General features: G+C 41.5%; 1 protein-coding gene across 6 annotated transcripts in view; it reads right to left on the bottom strand.

Annotated features, from left to right (window-relative positions):
* Positions 12,880-16,205, bottom strand: part of LOC109714487 (kinesin-like protein KIN-UA) — a 29,529-nt gene continuing 26,203 nt past the window's right edge. For 4 of the 6 annotated variants that reach the window (XM_020239134.1, XM_020239133.1, XM_020239132.1 and 1 more), the window contains 5 exons: positions 15,431-15,556; positions 14,814-14,939; positions 14,207-14,350; positions 13,689-13,817; positions 12,880-13,246 (listed from right to left, as the gene is read on the bottom strand). In XM_020239134.1, the coding sequence (XP_020094723.1) occupies positions 13,104-13,246; positions 13,689-13,817; positions 14,207-14,350; positions 14,814-14,939; positions 15,431-15,556 (668 nt within the window). In that variant the 3' untranslated portion in view covers positions 12,880-13,103. Of the gene's footprint in view, positions 13,247-13,688; positions 13,818-14,206; positions 14,351-14,813; positions 14,940-15,430; positions 15,557-16,205 lie in introns of those variants that run through there. The other 2 variants (XM_020239135.1, XR_002217386.1) reach the window with 2 other exon arrangements.

Raw genomic sequence — 16,205 nt, forward strand, 5'->3', positions numbered from 1 at the left:
TCATGTCCTCTTGGATCTTGGACGGTTCAAACGACAGGATATGCTCGGGGTCATGAACGTACTTGCGGAGATTCGATACATGGAACACGTCGTGTACTCCCGCAAGCCTCGGTGGTAATGCTATCTTATATGCCACCGCGCCGACTCGCTCCAATACCTCAAACGGTCCAAGGTACCGGGGACTTAGCTTTCCACGGAGCCCAAACCATCTAATTCCCTGCATCGGCGATACTTTTAGAAAGACATGGTCGCCAACTGCGAACTCTATGTCTTTTCTCCGTTTGTCGGCATAGCTCTTTTGCCGGGATTGCGTTGTAGCCAGCCGTTGGTGGGCGAGGCAAACCTTCTCCTCCGCCTCCCGCACTACATCGGGGTCGAGAGCCGCTCTCTCGCCCACATCGCTCAAATGGATTGGAGAGCGACACTTCTTTCCATAAAGGGCCTCGAATAGCGCCATCGCGATACTTTCTTGATAACTATTATTGTACGCGAACTCCGCCATCAGTAGATGATCGTGCCAACCGCCCTTGTAGTCCAATACACACGCTTGGAGCATATCCTCAAGTATTTGTATCGTCCTTTCCGATTGACCATCACTTTGAGGATGAAATGCCGTGCTAAAGTCGAGCCATGTGCCTAAGGCCTCCTGTAGGCTCCTCCAAAAGTAAGATGTGAACCTCGGGTCCCGATCTGATACAATAGACACCGGTACCCCGTGAAGTCTCACAACCTCGTCGATATACAGTTGAGCCAACTTGCCCCCCGACCAAGTAATATGAATCGGTAGGAAATGTGCCGACTTCATCAACCGGTCTACTATCACCCAAATTGTATCATGTCCACCTTGAGATCGAGGCAACCCAGTCACGAAGTCAATTGCGATATTTTCCTATTTCCAAACAGGTATAGGTAAACTTTGCAACTTTCCGACCGAAAACCGCTGCTCCGCTTTTACTTGTTGGCAAGTAAGACATTGCGCAACAAACTCCCCAATGTCTTTCTTCATGCCCGGTCACCAATAATGCAATTTTAAATCTTGGTACATTTTGGTGCCGCCCGGGTGTATACTATAAGGAGATTGATGCGCTTCTTGCATAATCGCCCTACGGATGTCCTTGTTCTTAGGCACACACCAACGGTTTCTAAACCGAAGTGCGCCGTCGATCCCAATGCCAAAATCATCGGCACTACCACTCTCAACTTCTCTGTGCACCTTTTGGAGATACTCATCGGAAGCTTGCAACTCCTTGATCCTCTCCAACAAGGTCGGTTGTACCACCAACGCGGCAAGTGTAGCCGGCACTCCCGGCGCTACTACTTCCAATCCAAGCCGTTGCATCTCCTTTTGTAACAACGGTTAGGGTGTAATTGCCGAAGCCAAATTTTCTCCCGATGTTTTACTAAGTGCATCGGCCACGACATTGGCTTTTCCCGGGTGGTAAAGTATAGTGATGTCATAATCTTTCAACAACTCTAACCACCGCCGTTGTCGCATATTTAATTCCTTCTGGGTGAACAAGTATTTAAGGCTCTTGTGATCCGTGTAGATCTCACAATGTTTCCCGCATAGGTAATACATTCATAATTTTAGGGCGAAAATAACCGCCGCTAGCTCCAGATCGTGGATCAGGTAGTTCTTCTCATAAGTCTTCAATTGGCGTGAAGCATAAGCTATAACCCGCCCATTTTGCATCAAGACACACCCGAGTCCAATGTAGGAAGCATCACTATAAACCACAAAGGTCTCCCTCGGCGTCGGTAGAGCAAGCACCGGGGTCGTGGTCAATCTTTCTTTTAATTCCTCGAAGCTCCGCTCGCATTCGGGGCTCCAAACATACTTCACCCCTCTGTGCGTAAGGCGCGTTAGTGGAGTAGTTATTTTAGCAAATCTCTCAACGAACCGCCGGTAATAACCCGCTAGCCCAAGGAAACTGCGGACCTCCGATACGCTTATCGGGCGAGGCCAATCTCTAATTGCCTCAACTTTCTTCGGGTCCACCGAGATATACCATCGCACGAAATTACATGACCAAGGAAAGTGACCTCCGATAGCCAAAAGTCACATTTCTTCAACTTGGCATACAACTTCTCTTTTCGGAGTATTTCCAACATGGTCCTCAAGTGCTCCTCGTGTTCTTCCTCGGTCCGAGAATATACCAATACGTCGTCAATGAATACCACGACGCACCGGTCCAATAGCGGATGGAATACCCTATTCATTAAGTCCATGAATGCTGCCGGGGCGTTAATGAGCCCAAACGGCATCACCGTGAATTCGTAATGGCCATACCGCGTACGGTACGCCGTCTTATGCACATCCTCGGGCCGTATCTTCAACTGATGATACCCCGATTGAAGATCAATCTTTGAATATACCCTTGACCCCTGCAACTAATCGAATAAGTCGTCAATCCTCGGCAACGGGTACTTATTCTTTATCGTCACTTTGTTCAACTCGCGATAACCTACGCAGAGTCGAAGTGTGCCTTCCTTTTTCTTAACGAATAGCACCGGAGCTCCCCAGGGTGATGCGCTGGGCCTCACAAAGCCTTTGTCGAGTAAGTCTTGCAACTGTGCCTTGAGCTCCTTTAGCTCCGCCGGTGCCATTCTATACAGAGCCTTCGAAATTGGAGCCGCCCCGAGTACCAAGTCAATAACAAACTCGATCTCCCGGTTCGGTGGCAAACCCGGTAACTCCGCCGAAAATACATCCGGAAACTCACACGCCACCCGAATACCACTAAGTTTCGAGTGCTCCTTCGGGGCTTCTACCACTGTCGCCAAATAGGCTTCACAACCACCCTTTATCATCTTCCTCGCCCGTGTCGCCAACACGGTCGCCGCGAAGAGCGAGCTTTTAGACGCCTGATACACTAGCTTCTCTCGATTAGGCTCACGAAATGTGATCACCATACTTTCGCAATCTATCACGGCATAATACTTGAAGAGCCAGTTGGTCCCCAAGATCACGTCGAAACCCTACATTCAATTCAACACCAACAGATCGATCGGCATGACCCATTCACCTATCTGCACTAGGCACGCTACACACTCTTCGTGAACATGGAAAGTATGCTCGACCGAATTCACCGTCCAATAATCATAATGATGTACAATCTTAATGCCATGAGTCCTAGCGAATGATGCATCTATGAATGAATACGATACACCAGTGTCGAATAAAGCTCTAGCTCTAGTGCCTCTGATCGAGATAATACCTGCCACGATATCGTCGGGGACAAAAATTGGCTCCTCCTCCACCTGAGTGGCAAAAACCCGTCCACTCGGTGCTCTCGATGCCTCCGGCTGACGCGATGAAGATGAGCGTCCAGCCGACATAGCCGGCGGTAACCCCGCCTGCTATCTCGGGGTATAAGGAACTAATGTCGAGGTCGGTGCAGATTGACCCCAGCTAGGGCACTCTCGTGACACATGCCCAGGTTGGCCACACTTGAAGCATTTTCCCTCCTGCTGCAGGCATGACGGCGGTTGATAGTTACTGCCGCAAATAACACAACGGGATGGCCTCCAACCCCTCGACTGCTGTCGGGGATACCGAAGGGGTTTCTTAGCATTTGGCCGGCCCCCGGTACCACCCGCTATCCGCTTCTTGCTCTTCTCTTTTGCCTCCGCTGCGGACTCGCGCTCCTCGCGCTCGTGGGCATAACCATGCTCCGCCCACAAAGCCCTAGCAAAGACCTCCGCAAAGGTCGTGAGCTTAAGGGTTTGCACGGCCCTATGAATCCCCGGCCGCAATCCTCGTAGGAACCAGTTCGCTCGGTCCCGGTCATCCCTGACAACATCCGGGACGCAGTCAATGAGGTGGGAGAACTCCTGCTCGTAGTCCGCCACGGAGCGATCCCCTTGCCTCAGCTTGCGGAATTTCTCTTGCAACTTTTGCTTCACCGTGTCGGGAAAGTAATTGGCGAACACTGCCCTTCGGAACTCCTCCCACAACATAGGCGGATGATCGGGTCATCGATCCCGCCTAACACGCTTCCACCACACTTTCGCCGCCTTCTCAAGGCAATGTATGGCGAGGTACATCTTGTCCTTCTCCAAGGTGTTAAGATCTTCAAAAAGTGTTTCCATGGAGTCAATCCAAGACTCCACCACCGCCGGTTCCACCACTCCCCCTTCGAAGGTAGGTGGGTTGAACTTCTGGAACTGAATGAGAGCTGCCAACGCGCGCTCCCGCTCCGTCTCCTCCGCCGCACTATCGGGGTTTGAGGTCCCCGATCCTGCCGGCACCATCGTAACTGGCACGGCCGCCGCGGCCACAGCCTCGGCTGCACTCGGCACCACTGCAGGAGGCGCAGGGTACACAGCCTCCAGGGGTGCCGCCGCCACCGCCGCCTGCTGCCGCTCCAAGGCCTCTTGGAGCCTCTGGATTTGCTCCCCTTGGCACTGAACGGATTCTGCTGGGGTTGAACGGATTTCGCCTGCTGCCGCACTACGCGAATAAGCGCGGCCATCTGCTCCCGAAGCTCCCAGTCGCCACCTGCTCCGGGTTGCACGGGAGCCGTACTTGACTCCTCGGCCATAGACCTCGTCCGCAGTCGACCACGAGGCAACTTAGGTCGTCCACGAGGTGTCATTGCTTCATGAAACGAAGCAACTCACGTTAGTTACTTAGACAACATACTCGATTACACCCAATCCGGCGAAAGCATATAAGTGTATTCATTTTCATTCCAAAGCGTCATGTCGTCGGCCGCCGATCACAACACAAGGAAAAGAAAATAAATAACAACTTAAGTTTAGTCTCTAACCACATTAGAGACATAATTACATCGACCCAATCCATGCCTTCGCTATAACTTATTAAGTGTCACTCACGTTTCCTAGATCCTTAAGGTTTTCCATTCCTAACGGTCTCTAGGTCCATCCTATGCTTTCATTTTTTGGCTCTTTATGCTCTGATACCATCTTATCTGTCACGCCCCGAGCCCGATCCTTTTGGCCGGTTTGAGAGCGTCGAACAGACGCCGAAAGGACAGAGCCTCCCCCGTCCGCCCAAGGCTTAACAACAAATATCAATAGAGTATAAAGTTTGCATAAGCGGAAGCATACACAATGACTTGCACGAGGTCAAGCAATAGCCAATAGTAAAATTAAATAACTACACTTAGGAAATCAATTACAATTTTGCATCATTTCTTTTTTTACATCTCATTCCTCCAAAATATAACATTGATATTAAATTAACTCTTTTACATCATTCATGTCCTTTCATTTAACAACTATAATCATCGAAATATAAAAGATGATATATCAAAAGGGTATGCAACTAAGAAATAAAACATCTCGGGCGGTCTCTACCTAGGGCGCGATGCCCTTACCGCGGTCGTCTGCCGGCTCGCTCGGTCCCGGCTCTGTGGAAATAGAGGTGTGAGAACTACAACAAAGTTTTCAGTGGGTTCGGCAACCAACCACGCCGACTATCCCACTAGGTCTAATCAGGCATAATAGGATAAACGAAAGAAAGTAACCAACTAACGAATGCAACTAATATGGCTGAACAATATAAAATGCGATGCTCGATATAATGCTCATGATGAATGCAGGATCACAATTTCTTTATCGAATCTCTTGGCTAACCCGTAGGTTTCGCCCTCAACAAACTCACCAACCCAAAATTCTATTAACCGGAGAGATACTCGCTACAACCCGATAGGACTGTCCTCTGAGGAGATACCCGCTACGACCCAGTAATGTCAACTCCGGAGCACATCGCCCGAGGGGAAGCTACCACCCTCGAGCAAGGACTAAAGGTGAGTACGATCAATCCTACATTGAGGATTCCAAGTTTAATCCATTCCTTAACTTTAAGAAAGACCATGCTCAATAACCCTTAACTCTAAGGTTGAAATGTCATAATATCTCAATCATTCTTTTCTTTGCATTCTTTACCATCACTTGTGTCACATACACTACTAAGTTCTTGTAGTCATGCCACACTTTTTTTCTAAGTGCTATGTTCTTGTTCTCATACCAGATGCCACACTTATTTTCTAAGTGTTCTAGACTCATCAATGTCACTCACTAGATCTATGTCCATGTGTCACTTTTGTTCACTAACCTATCTATAAATAGGGTTTACAATCCGCACATTCTTACAAGTATTTCATACGAAATTAAATTCACAATCATGCCATAAAAGCTCATAATTAACCCTACTATGCAATATGCTCAATATATACATATATGTTCAAACATGACACTTTAGACATAAAGGAATTTTCGAGGTCCTTGGAATGCATCACCCACCTCAAGTGGTTGTGTAGGTGTAGAATATGACGACTCCCGAACTTTACGAAGCCGATTCCGCGTCCTATAACCAAAATAATGCCGTATTAGACCTTTTGTACATGAACCATACTTAAACATTTTCGTAATGTCGAACGGAGTTGTCCAACGCGTCGAGGACACCCCCAATTAGGTTTCTACGAGATCAATTCGCCCTCGAAAACTCCTAGGGCAAAAGCCCCAAATTTGGTGCCCTAACCAAACCCATTGCTAAACCCTAGGTTTTGATCTCTACAACAAGCAAAAGAAGAGCTTGTCTAACCTCTAGAAGTTCATTTAGAACCATCCCTGTCATCTCTAGGACTTAGAATGCAAACCCTAGAAATCCCCCATTAGAGCACCATGAAGAAAACTAGAGTTTCATGGTGTTCAAGGCTCTACTACTCTTCTAAAGCCTCTAAAGAGACCAAAACTCCAAAACCTAAGGTTACAATCCAAACCCTAGAGCTCTATATGCTAAAAACTTACCTTGGCCCAAGTTCTAGCAAGCTCATTCTTGTTGGAGAGCTTCCAGAACCACCAAACCTCCAAAATCGACCTTCTCCAAGCTTTTCCCCACCTTCTCCTTGCCTTGGAGCTTGGGTTCTAGAGAGAGAAAGAAAGGGAGTGAATTGGGAAGGTGAAAATGGCTGTGGGAGTGAAGGGTGTAGGGTTATATCATGTTGTAACAATTACAACAAGGCCCCTCCACTTTATTTCCAGTGCACTGTCCAGACTGGGCATTTTTCGCAGTGAGGGACCGGTCTCCCCGACCTGGGACCAGTCCCCGAGAGCTTCTCCCACGGACTGCACAGGCTGCGCGCGATGCAACCGGTCTCCCTCTGGGGGACCGGTCTCTGGGGGACCGGTCTCTCTTCGCAGGGACCGATTCCCGAGAGCTGATTTTTCAGGACTTAGCCGATTTCTCAGCCATCTCGCTGCCTACGCGTTCGGGAACCAGTCTCTCCCACTAGGGACCGGTCCCCGAGAGCACAAAACCTGCAGTTTGCAGATTTTGATTTCCAAAGCTCTTGAAGATCCCCTGTAATGCATTTTTGCATTATTAGATGCCTTCGGCCTCTCCAAAGTGTACCAACCTCGCACTTTGGCCAATTTGACCAAGGTTCGAATTTTATTACCGAGGTTTCGGTATGTTACAATAATCAAAGTTAAAAATGTAGATCCTGCTCTGATACCACTTGTTGGTTATGGAAACCCTAGAATCTATCTAGATACTATCAAACACCTAGAGGGGGGTGAATAGGTGTATAGCCCAAAATAGCAAATCTCAATGCGATAAAAAATAAGTGCAAAAAATAAAATAGCACATTGAGATTTATGTGGAAAAACTCCAATTTGGAGAAAAACCCACGGGACTAACACGTGATAACAACCCACTAAGAAATAAAAGATTACAAGGTGATTACCGAATCCACGGACCCAAACCTCTCTTTTATCTTCTTCAGATCTCGCGCACGCTGTCGGGTTGTCCACGCCCCACGTCTGACTCCACGAACGCTACGTCCCAAATCCACGAAAGGTCCACACTTCGAATCCACAAAGCTTCGACTCGTCGAATCCACGACGCTGACTAGAATCCACGGGCACACTCCGTCCAGAGCAAGAACAATACGGTCAATAATGATTTATTGTTTAGAATATCATTAAAGATCTGTGGGAATAATCTCTAAGCAATTCTCAAATTGATTCTAGAAAACATCACGAATTAAGGCATCAAGAATCAATTTGCGAGAAACTTGTTGTAGACGATGAGGAAAACGGCTAAGTACAAGCTTCTAGGGTTTTGAATAGATAATGTAGGCTTCACATATTTTAGAGACACCTCCACATCTTATTTATAAGTTTAGAAGACATTAGAAATAGATTAGGATTGAAAAACTATATTTGGAAGCCATTAGAAATAAATTATGATTGAAAAAAAAAATCATATTTGGAAACCGTAAAACCATATTTGGAAAACGCACGTCGGGTTTAGGGTCCGAACCTTCCAGTAGGGTCCAGATCTTGAAGGTCCGAATCCTCCTTGCATAACAGGAAAACCGACGTACGGGATCCGGACCCTGGAGCCAAGGTCCGGACCTTCGCTCCATATCAACCAGAGAGGCTTACGAGATCCGGACCTTTCTTTTAGGGTCCGGATCCTGGAACTTGAAAATTTCAGTTTTGAATTTTTATCAATTTATACCTATTCTAATATCTTCCATGTAGTGTCCCTAGGGTTTAGTTGACGGAATGACTATAGTATCAGCGATTGGTCGACACATCTAAAGAGTGTCGGACTGAGTCGAAGTTGTTTCTGCACGAAATGGATGCAGAAATGGAATTGGCACTCAAATAAGCAAAACTGGAGTTTTGCCAATTTAGGGTGCTCAGAAATGGGTTTAGGGCGCCTAGATCTTGAGTGCTGTTTTATATTAGATGTTGCAGCCATTTCGAACCCTATTTAGGCCACCCGAAAATTGGATCCGAAAATTTACATCGTGAATATCGATTATGTTGACACGTGGGTGTGGTAGGTGAGATCCGCCGGAACCGAGTAGCGGAGTAGCAGACCGTCGGACGGAGGAACCGAGATACTGTTTGTGCAGGCTGGAAGTTCTGGGCGCCCAGATCTTGAGTTTTTCTGCAACAGTGTAGGTTAGCAGTTTTTGTTCCTGGGGTTTATTGGACCATTCTAACTCCCTATAAATAGATTGTATTCGACCCCAGTAAGCTATTTTCAACCCCTCTTCACAGTGAACCCTTAATTTGCATTTCAACCCCTCTAAACTTCCCAAATTACTCAAATTCCACAATTTGAAGCTAGAGGACTGCAGTTTCAGCAGATTTCCAGCAGCGAGCTTCGGCGTTTTGGCTCGTGTGCGACGTAGGAGACTCCGTTTGCCACGAAATTTGGTTTGTTGGTTAGAAGACTTCCCAAAGATTTTGTGGCACCCTATTTGACAAAAATTGATTGAGATTTGCATAGTCAATTTCGTGTTTTACTGAGCTGCTGGTGTTTTGGTCCTGAAATTGAGTTTTCTTTGATTATTTATGAACCAATTCTTGGAGAAAGCTGGATTTTCGACCAGAGAAAGTTGCTCCACCTTTTCCTACTAGTTTTGAGGGTATTCTTCACCAGAATTGTGGATTTGAAAATTTATAGGTAAGTTTTGACATTATAGTTGGTGGATTTAAACTTAAGTGCTGAAATTGCGAGGGTGTTGATGCAATTTTGATGTTTTTGTGTTTTGATCTTTGGAGGATGTTGGGTTGTGGACCAGAGGGTGATACTCCATCATAGTTCACTGGTTTTGGACCTTTTCTTACCTGATTTGGAGATCAGAAGTTGAAGTCGACATTGAGATTGATGTGAATTTGAGCTTTTGTGCTGAATTTTGGGTTATTGATGGATTTTGATGTTTAAATCCTTAGAGAGGCTTGTTGCTGGTTGTGGCTGAGCTTGGCAGGGATTTCGGCGACTCCTCACTACCGTGAATTAGCGTTTGAGGTGGGTCAAAGTGATACTTATCGAATTTTCGCAGATTTCCTCCTAAGTACTATTGCTAGCATGTATTAGTGGACTTTTGCATATCATGTTTCATTGCTCAATTCATTAATTGATTGTATTTCTAAAATCTGAATTGGAGCTTAGAATATTACTTAAATAATACATGTTGAACTTAAATTTGACTTAGGAGAATATCAATTTTAACAAAGTAAAGACACCCCACCTATATTTAATTTGAAATAATTTCTCCGATTTTAAATTTTAGTTAAAAATTAATTTATAAAATAACTATCAAAACTTTTAAGTTTGATTGAATTTTAAACAAAATTATTAAAATAATTTAACTGTATAAATACTAAAAGTTAAAAAAAATTAATAAAAAAGGTTATTCTTTATAATATACGTGTATATATATAAGACTACTTTATAAATTTTTGTTTATATTTCTTTAATTATAAGTTTTTTTAATTTTAAAATTAAATAATTATATATATTTTAATCGACTATAGTGGAGTGCGTATATATTATTTTATGCATTAATGCGGTGTGTCGCGACGCTCCAACGGATCCTACGTTTAGCATTTTCTTCGTGAAATGACACTTATCAACGTTACCTAGGGCTTGGATTTGACACCTAAAGCTTCGAGATATGTTGTAGCTAAAGTCATCTTGTATGCATATTTTATTCATCATAAAAAGATAATTTGGAATTTTTTTAAGAGCGAGAAATATAGTATACTGTATACTATTTATTTTCGTTTATTTTTTTAAAATATAAAGTTAACTATAAATGTGTAGCAACTAAGTTTAGAATATCCAATATATTTAACAATATCAAGTTGCGCAATTGTGAAGTAGGAAACTCTACTGCAGATTCAAATTTATTCTAAACTTAAAATTTATATTTTTCTCCAAGGTTTAGGTTTATTTCTTCTAGATTTACTAGATTGAGTTTAAAACATACTCTACTATACAGATTCATTCAATATGTTTCATAAAACCCCACAGCCCAAATTTATTCTCACATAGTCTAGATTTATTCGATGATCCAGATTTACTCTCTCAACTTCACGGTCCAAAGTCATACTTTGCGGTATTCTGTCCAAGCTTTTTGAACTTATTCTACTGAAACTCTATACTTCATATTTACTTTAAATTCGAAATTTAAATTGCACGGTCCATAGCTGTAATTTTCACAAGGTTTAAAGTACAGATTTATCTTGTTTAGATGTATTCAATTTATTCAATTAAATTACACAGTCCTGCAGGATTATTGTAAAAGTAATGTTAGATGTGACTCGAAATTGATAATCAACTTCAATTCGGAACTTCAACTCGCTGATAGTTTCGCGGTGCGACATTTAAAAATAAATTTGTGAAGAAAAAACAAATTAAATAATTAAATTTTTAACAAATTAAATAATTAAATTTTTAATAAGCTATTTAACCATAAATAATTAATTAATTAATTAACTATTTAAATAATAGATAATGACTTAAATATATGTTTTTATATTTAACACACCCTAATACTGCCCCTCACATCCAGACTCGAGACTTTTCGCCAGATCTATGATGTGGGCTTGAATTAAATGAAAAAAAATTAATAATGCTAGGAGTCTGATGATCTCTCTTGTTCTAATATTATATTAAATAATACGAAACAACCGTACGTTGTATTATAAAAGATTAAGCTACTAGAGAACTGTGTTTAAATTTTTTTTATATTAACATGCAATGCACTAGGCATATGCTTTGCTTACGCAGAATACTAAATTAAAATCATAATTCATTGGAACAAAAAAAGAAAAAACCAAAAAAAAAGTACTATTCAAAACTGAGAATCTAACAAACGTCCTTATCGGCCATCACTATTGTTTTTAGTAAGAACAATTTTACTTTAGGTTGCGAACTTTGATTTCCGCACATTTCATACAGTGTTAAGTCACTTGTAATTGTATACGTACTGATGTTTATTTTTGACAAGGAAAGATGAACTAACAATTATCCCTCCCCGGTTGGTGCGTCCAAACTCGCGCTCGCGAAGGAATCTTTTTTAATAGATAACCAAAGAATAAGACGCCTAGCTCCTGTGATAAGGATGGGTCCAACTAAATTAGCCATTTACAGGAAAAACATTAAAGTCGCCACCTTCGGGAAGTACCTGTTTCATCGCATGCATTGACTCGACGGATTAGAAAACGACTCGAGTGCCTGAAATTTCTCGTCAAAAGAAGTTTGGTAGATTGATTGCCAAGTAGGAAAAGGAACAAATGGCGAGGTGTGCTGTTGTTGCTGCTTATTTCTTAATTAATAATTAACTAGGACTCCAAAGCGGGGTGGTCCCTCTTTGACGCTGAAATGAAAGAGGCATTTAGCAAACGACATGTGTGGAGTTAGTTGTTTGTATTAATTGCGTAAAGAAATCTTGGAGCGATCCGAACCGAAGTTCATTGAATTGACCGGGTAGGAAAAAAAGGGGACTATTTTTTTTTATCCATGATTTTTGTATGGCGCGCGCAATGATTCTGCGCGGATTAACGGCGGTTTTAGCTGCCATCACAATCTTGCTGGTTGGTAGATTTGCGAGCTGCCTGCTAATAAGCATCACAAAATCTGGAGACTTGCATCATTAATCACAGCTGCAGGTGGTCAAGTTTTGGTTGGTTGAACCCGATAGAGTGCGGTGATGGATTTGGGCTCAGATCAATTTAAATTGTTGTACCCTTTTTGTGTTGGAAACTTTCAAGTTTCTAATCTGATTCCAAGGTTTTCTGCTTGAAAAGTAAACATTAACAAATCTGTGCTTTTTGCAGAGGTGCATTCGATTCATTGGATACGATCAAATAGAGTCTGTAAATAGTGGACAGATTTAATAAACCTATGTGTTAGTATCAAAATCAGATTTGTTAATAGCATCCACCTTTCCGCTTCGCGCTTATCAAAGGACGATTAGGTCAACCAACCATGTTTTAACAGTAAACTCAAAAGAAGTTTTTATCCTCTCATGTTTCACCAAGATTCAGACGTGGAACAATAAATCACATAGATAAGCCGCCAAAGTAGTGTGAGCAATAGAGGAGAGCAAAAAAGAATTGATTTCATGTTTGTATATATTTGTATTAGTTCTTTCTCTTCATTCAAATACATCATGCGCTATAGGCCATGCTATAAGTTTCGAATGGTCATCAATCCTTTCCCCACAGTTAATGCAAAAGATGGGGTTTTTTTTTTTTTTTTCGAATGGAAAAAATATGGATGATATACTACATGGATATATTAGAAGGTAAAATAACTCAAAAGCTCATTGGATCCCTGACAAGAATAATGGATTTGAATTTAAGGCCTTTTTGGCGAGGTTGCGGATATCTTCTCGTGAAGATTCCTGCAATATTCGAACTAGTTCCTTGATCCCTCCAGTTGATATGATTTCGCGTGCATTTTCTTCTGCACAAATGGAGAACAACTGGAACATTAGCATAGTATGATGTGGAAATATGGAAGTGTGTGGAGAGAAGAATACTTTAGAAAATGTGCCAAAATAATAAAAGATATCTTGAATTCAGTCAGTAAAAATGGAGTGATTAAGAAGATAGTGGAACCAGAGTTTACAAAAGTAAATGGAGTTCCATAGTAAAGAAAAAACAGTGGAAATCAACTTTTGATCCAACAGGAAAATTGAGGCAAGTAGCATATCAAATGACAAGGATATGAATAGGTAAGAAAATGTTATGACTATCCAACTGGGCTACATGTGTAACCTTTTTGCTGCATTAGAAGCTATAATGACCATCTACTTTTCAAGATGAGACAGTGAAACAAGATCTATATCTTTCTAATGCAACGAACAAAGATCAGTAGTCATTAAGTTCAGAAAGAGGGGATTTACCATTTTGAGCTAAATGACAAAAAGCGAGCTCAATGTGCCGCCTAGTCGAAGCTGAAAATGTCGTAGAGTTAGCAACCATCCAGTTAAGAGCATTTTCTTCGATAAGAAGAGACCTCCCTTTTCTGTGCCCTGTAGAATCATGTATTTGCACTGTTATAAGCTTAGTGTGAAGTAAACAGATGAGAAAACAGGAATATATTATCAATATGCAATATCACGAACTTTTCAATGGAATCTTACTCGAAAAGGAATCATCTTATAACAATTAAGAGCAGTTTCTCAAAAAAAAAAAAAAAAAAAAAAAAAGAAAGAAAGAAATTGTTGTTCTCATAGCAATCACTACAAGATGTGCTTCAATAATTGAAGTTACGAACTCGAACATTTAATTTATATAATACATTCAGAATTTGTAGTTTAGCACAGACTGAATATTCATTATTCAACAGTTAGAGTAATACAGACTGAACAGTTATTAAAAAGTAGAAGTAAACAGAAAAACTAAAGCAAAATGATTGAACCTTGGCTGATTGCTCGTGATTCACATTTTGCGAAGTTTGCTATCCCTCTAGCTATTTGAGCTATGACATCATTATGCCCACTTCTGACCATTCCTAGAAGTGCTTTGATGCCGCCATCCTCTTTCAGCATCACATGTAACTTTTCTACAAGAATACAATATTTAGTATATTAGAAGATACAGATGTATTGCAATATTAAATAATCTTCTGATTAATATACAACTTTTCAGAAGAATAGGCTGGTGTTTGAAATAATTAAATAGGCAGACAAACATGCAGAGAGGTGCACACCCAGAGAGAGAGAGAGAGAGATTAGAGAGAGAGAGAGAGAGAGAGAGCAAGATGAAAGATAAGCTAGTACATTTATCACATCTGACAGCTATAAAATTTGGAGGAAAAAAAAGTACTTGTTGCATTTTATTACGAATGTGATTATTTAACTATATAGAGAAAATAAAAACTGAACAAATTCCTATAGAAAGATCCACTAGACTCCCTTCTACCAGAAAAAAAAGATAAAATGATGAAAAGCGAGCAAGAGCGGTCTAAACATAAATATCTGTGAAAAAGAGCAGTAAATAAAGAAACAAAATGGAGATAGGATTACCATTTCCACATAAATTAGCAATTGCTCCAGCAACCATCCGAAGAGTCTGAGGATCATCAGTTTTAGATGCTACATTTGCTAAAAGGCGAGCACCTCCTCTGTTCATTATCAGTCCTTGATTCGACCCTAGAAGATCAAAAGCGTAATTTCAAAATACAATGCAGAAAAAGCATATGATGGGTAGAATGTACAATCTCAAATGAACCATCATACCTTCTATGTCTAATTCTGAAGATTAAAGTTCCTTTGTTCAATGATTAAATATTTAAACCAGTAAAATAATAATGACATAACAGTATTGGCAATTTCAACTCTTATGTAATATATTAAAATAATCGATGTAACTGCTAGAATCTAACAAAAGTTGCTGCAGTATTTGGATATAAAAAGACAAAACAACTCAATGAAGTCAGTGATGGTTATGCGCAGTAATCTTTACTAAATAGAATCATGATACGAATTTCCCAATTAACACCTTTCAATATTAAATATTACAAGTTCATTTACTGAATTAATATGAGTTTCCAAGATTTCCCAAGTGCTACAAAATGTACATCGAATCCTCTGGTATAATTTGCACAAAATGTATATTGAATCCTCTGTTATAATTTGCATACCATTCATTGCCAAGTTAGCTATAGCGCCTGCAGTCACTCGGTGGATTGTAGTATTTTCTGATGTTTCTAGAAGCAAAAGAAGTGCATCAAGACCTCCTTCCTCGACAATCCTTTCCTGATTTATATCTGCAAGAAAGAAGAATGCCATAAACCCAAAAAGCGACACTTTACAAAGAACTTTCTGCTAGTTAACTACAGTACAAAAAACATATGTTGTTATTTAGGGTCCTTCCATCCTCATGGTTTAAGTCTGTTGTTTGAATGTCAGAGGGTTAAATGACCCCTAAAAAGAAGTTCGGTTGAATTTGTAGTGTCAAAATTTCGTAATGTCATACTCTGTCTTCAAAAAACTATAGTTACATCGGTTTCGCGCTCCTTCACAATTTTTGTAGCCCTTGGTTTGACAAATGCCATTCTCTCTTGGTAAATGGGGCCTCAAGAAGGATCGTTACTTGCTAGAGTTCTCGTATATTCTCTTGTAGTCAACTGATAACTCGAACCTCCTCTCTCACGCTCCTCTTGGCCAACAACACAACCAAGAACCACTTCTTAGAAATGTCTACGGGCCTTCTTCCTGGGACGGCAAGGAGGAATTCTGTCTAGTCGCTCATAGATATTTGCAAGGGCAGATAGATTATATGCGGAGATTTCAATGCCACAAGGAACCAAGAAGAAAGAACAGAAAAGAAAACAATTGGTGCTCAAAAGCTATGGAAATATTTGCCAACCTCATAAATGACCTTGAAATGATAGATCAGTCGATGACAAACCAAGC

This window comes from Ananas comosus, linkage group 8 (assembly GCF_001540865.1).
Source record: "Ananas comosus cultivar F153 linkage group 8, ASM154086v1, whole genome shotgun sequence".
NCBI lineage: Eukaryota > Viridiplantae > Streptophyta > Magnoliopsida > Poales > Bromeliaceae > Ananas > Ananas comosus.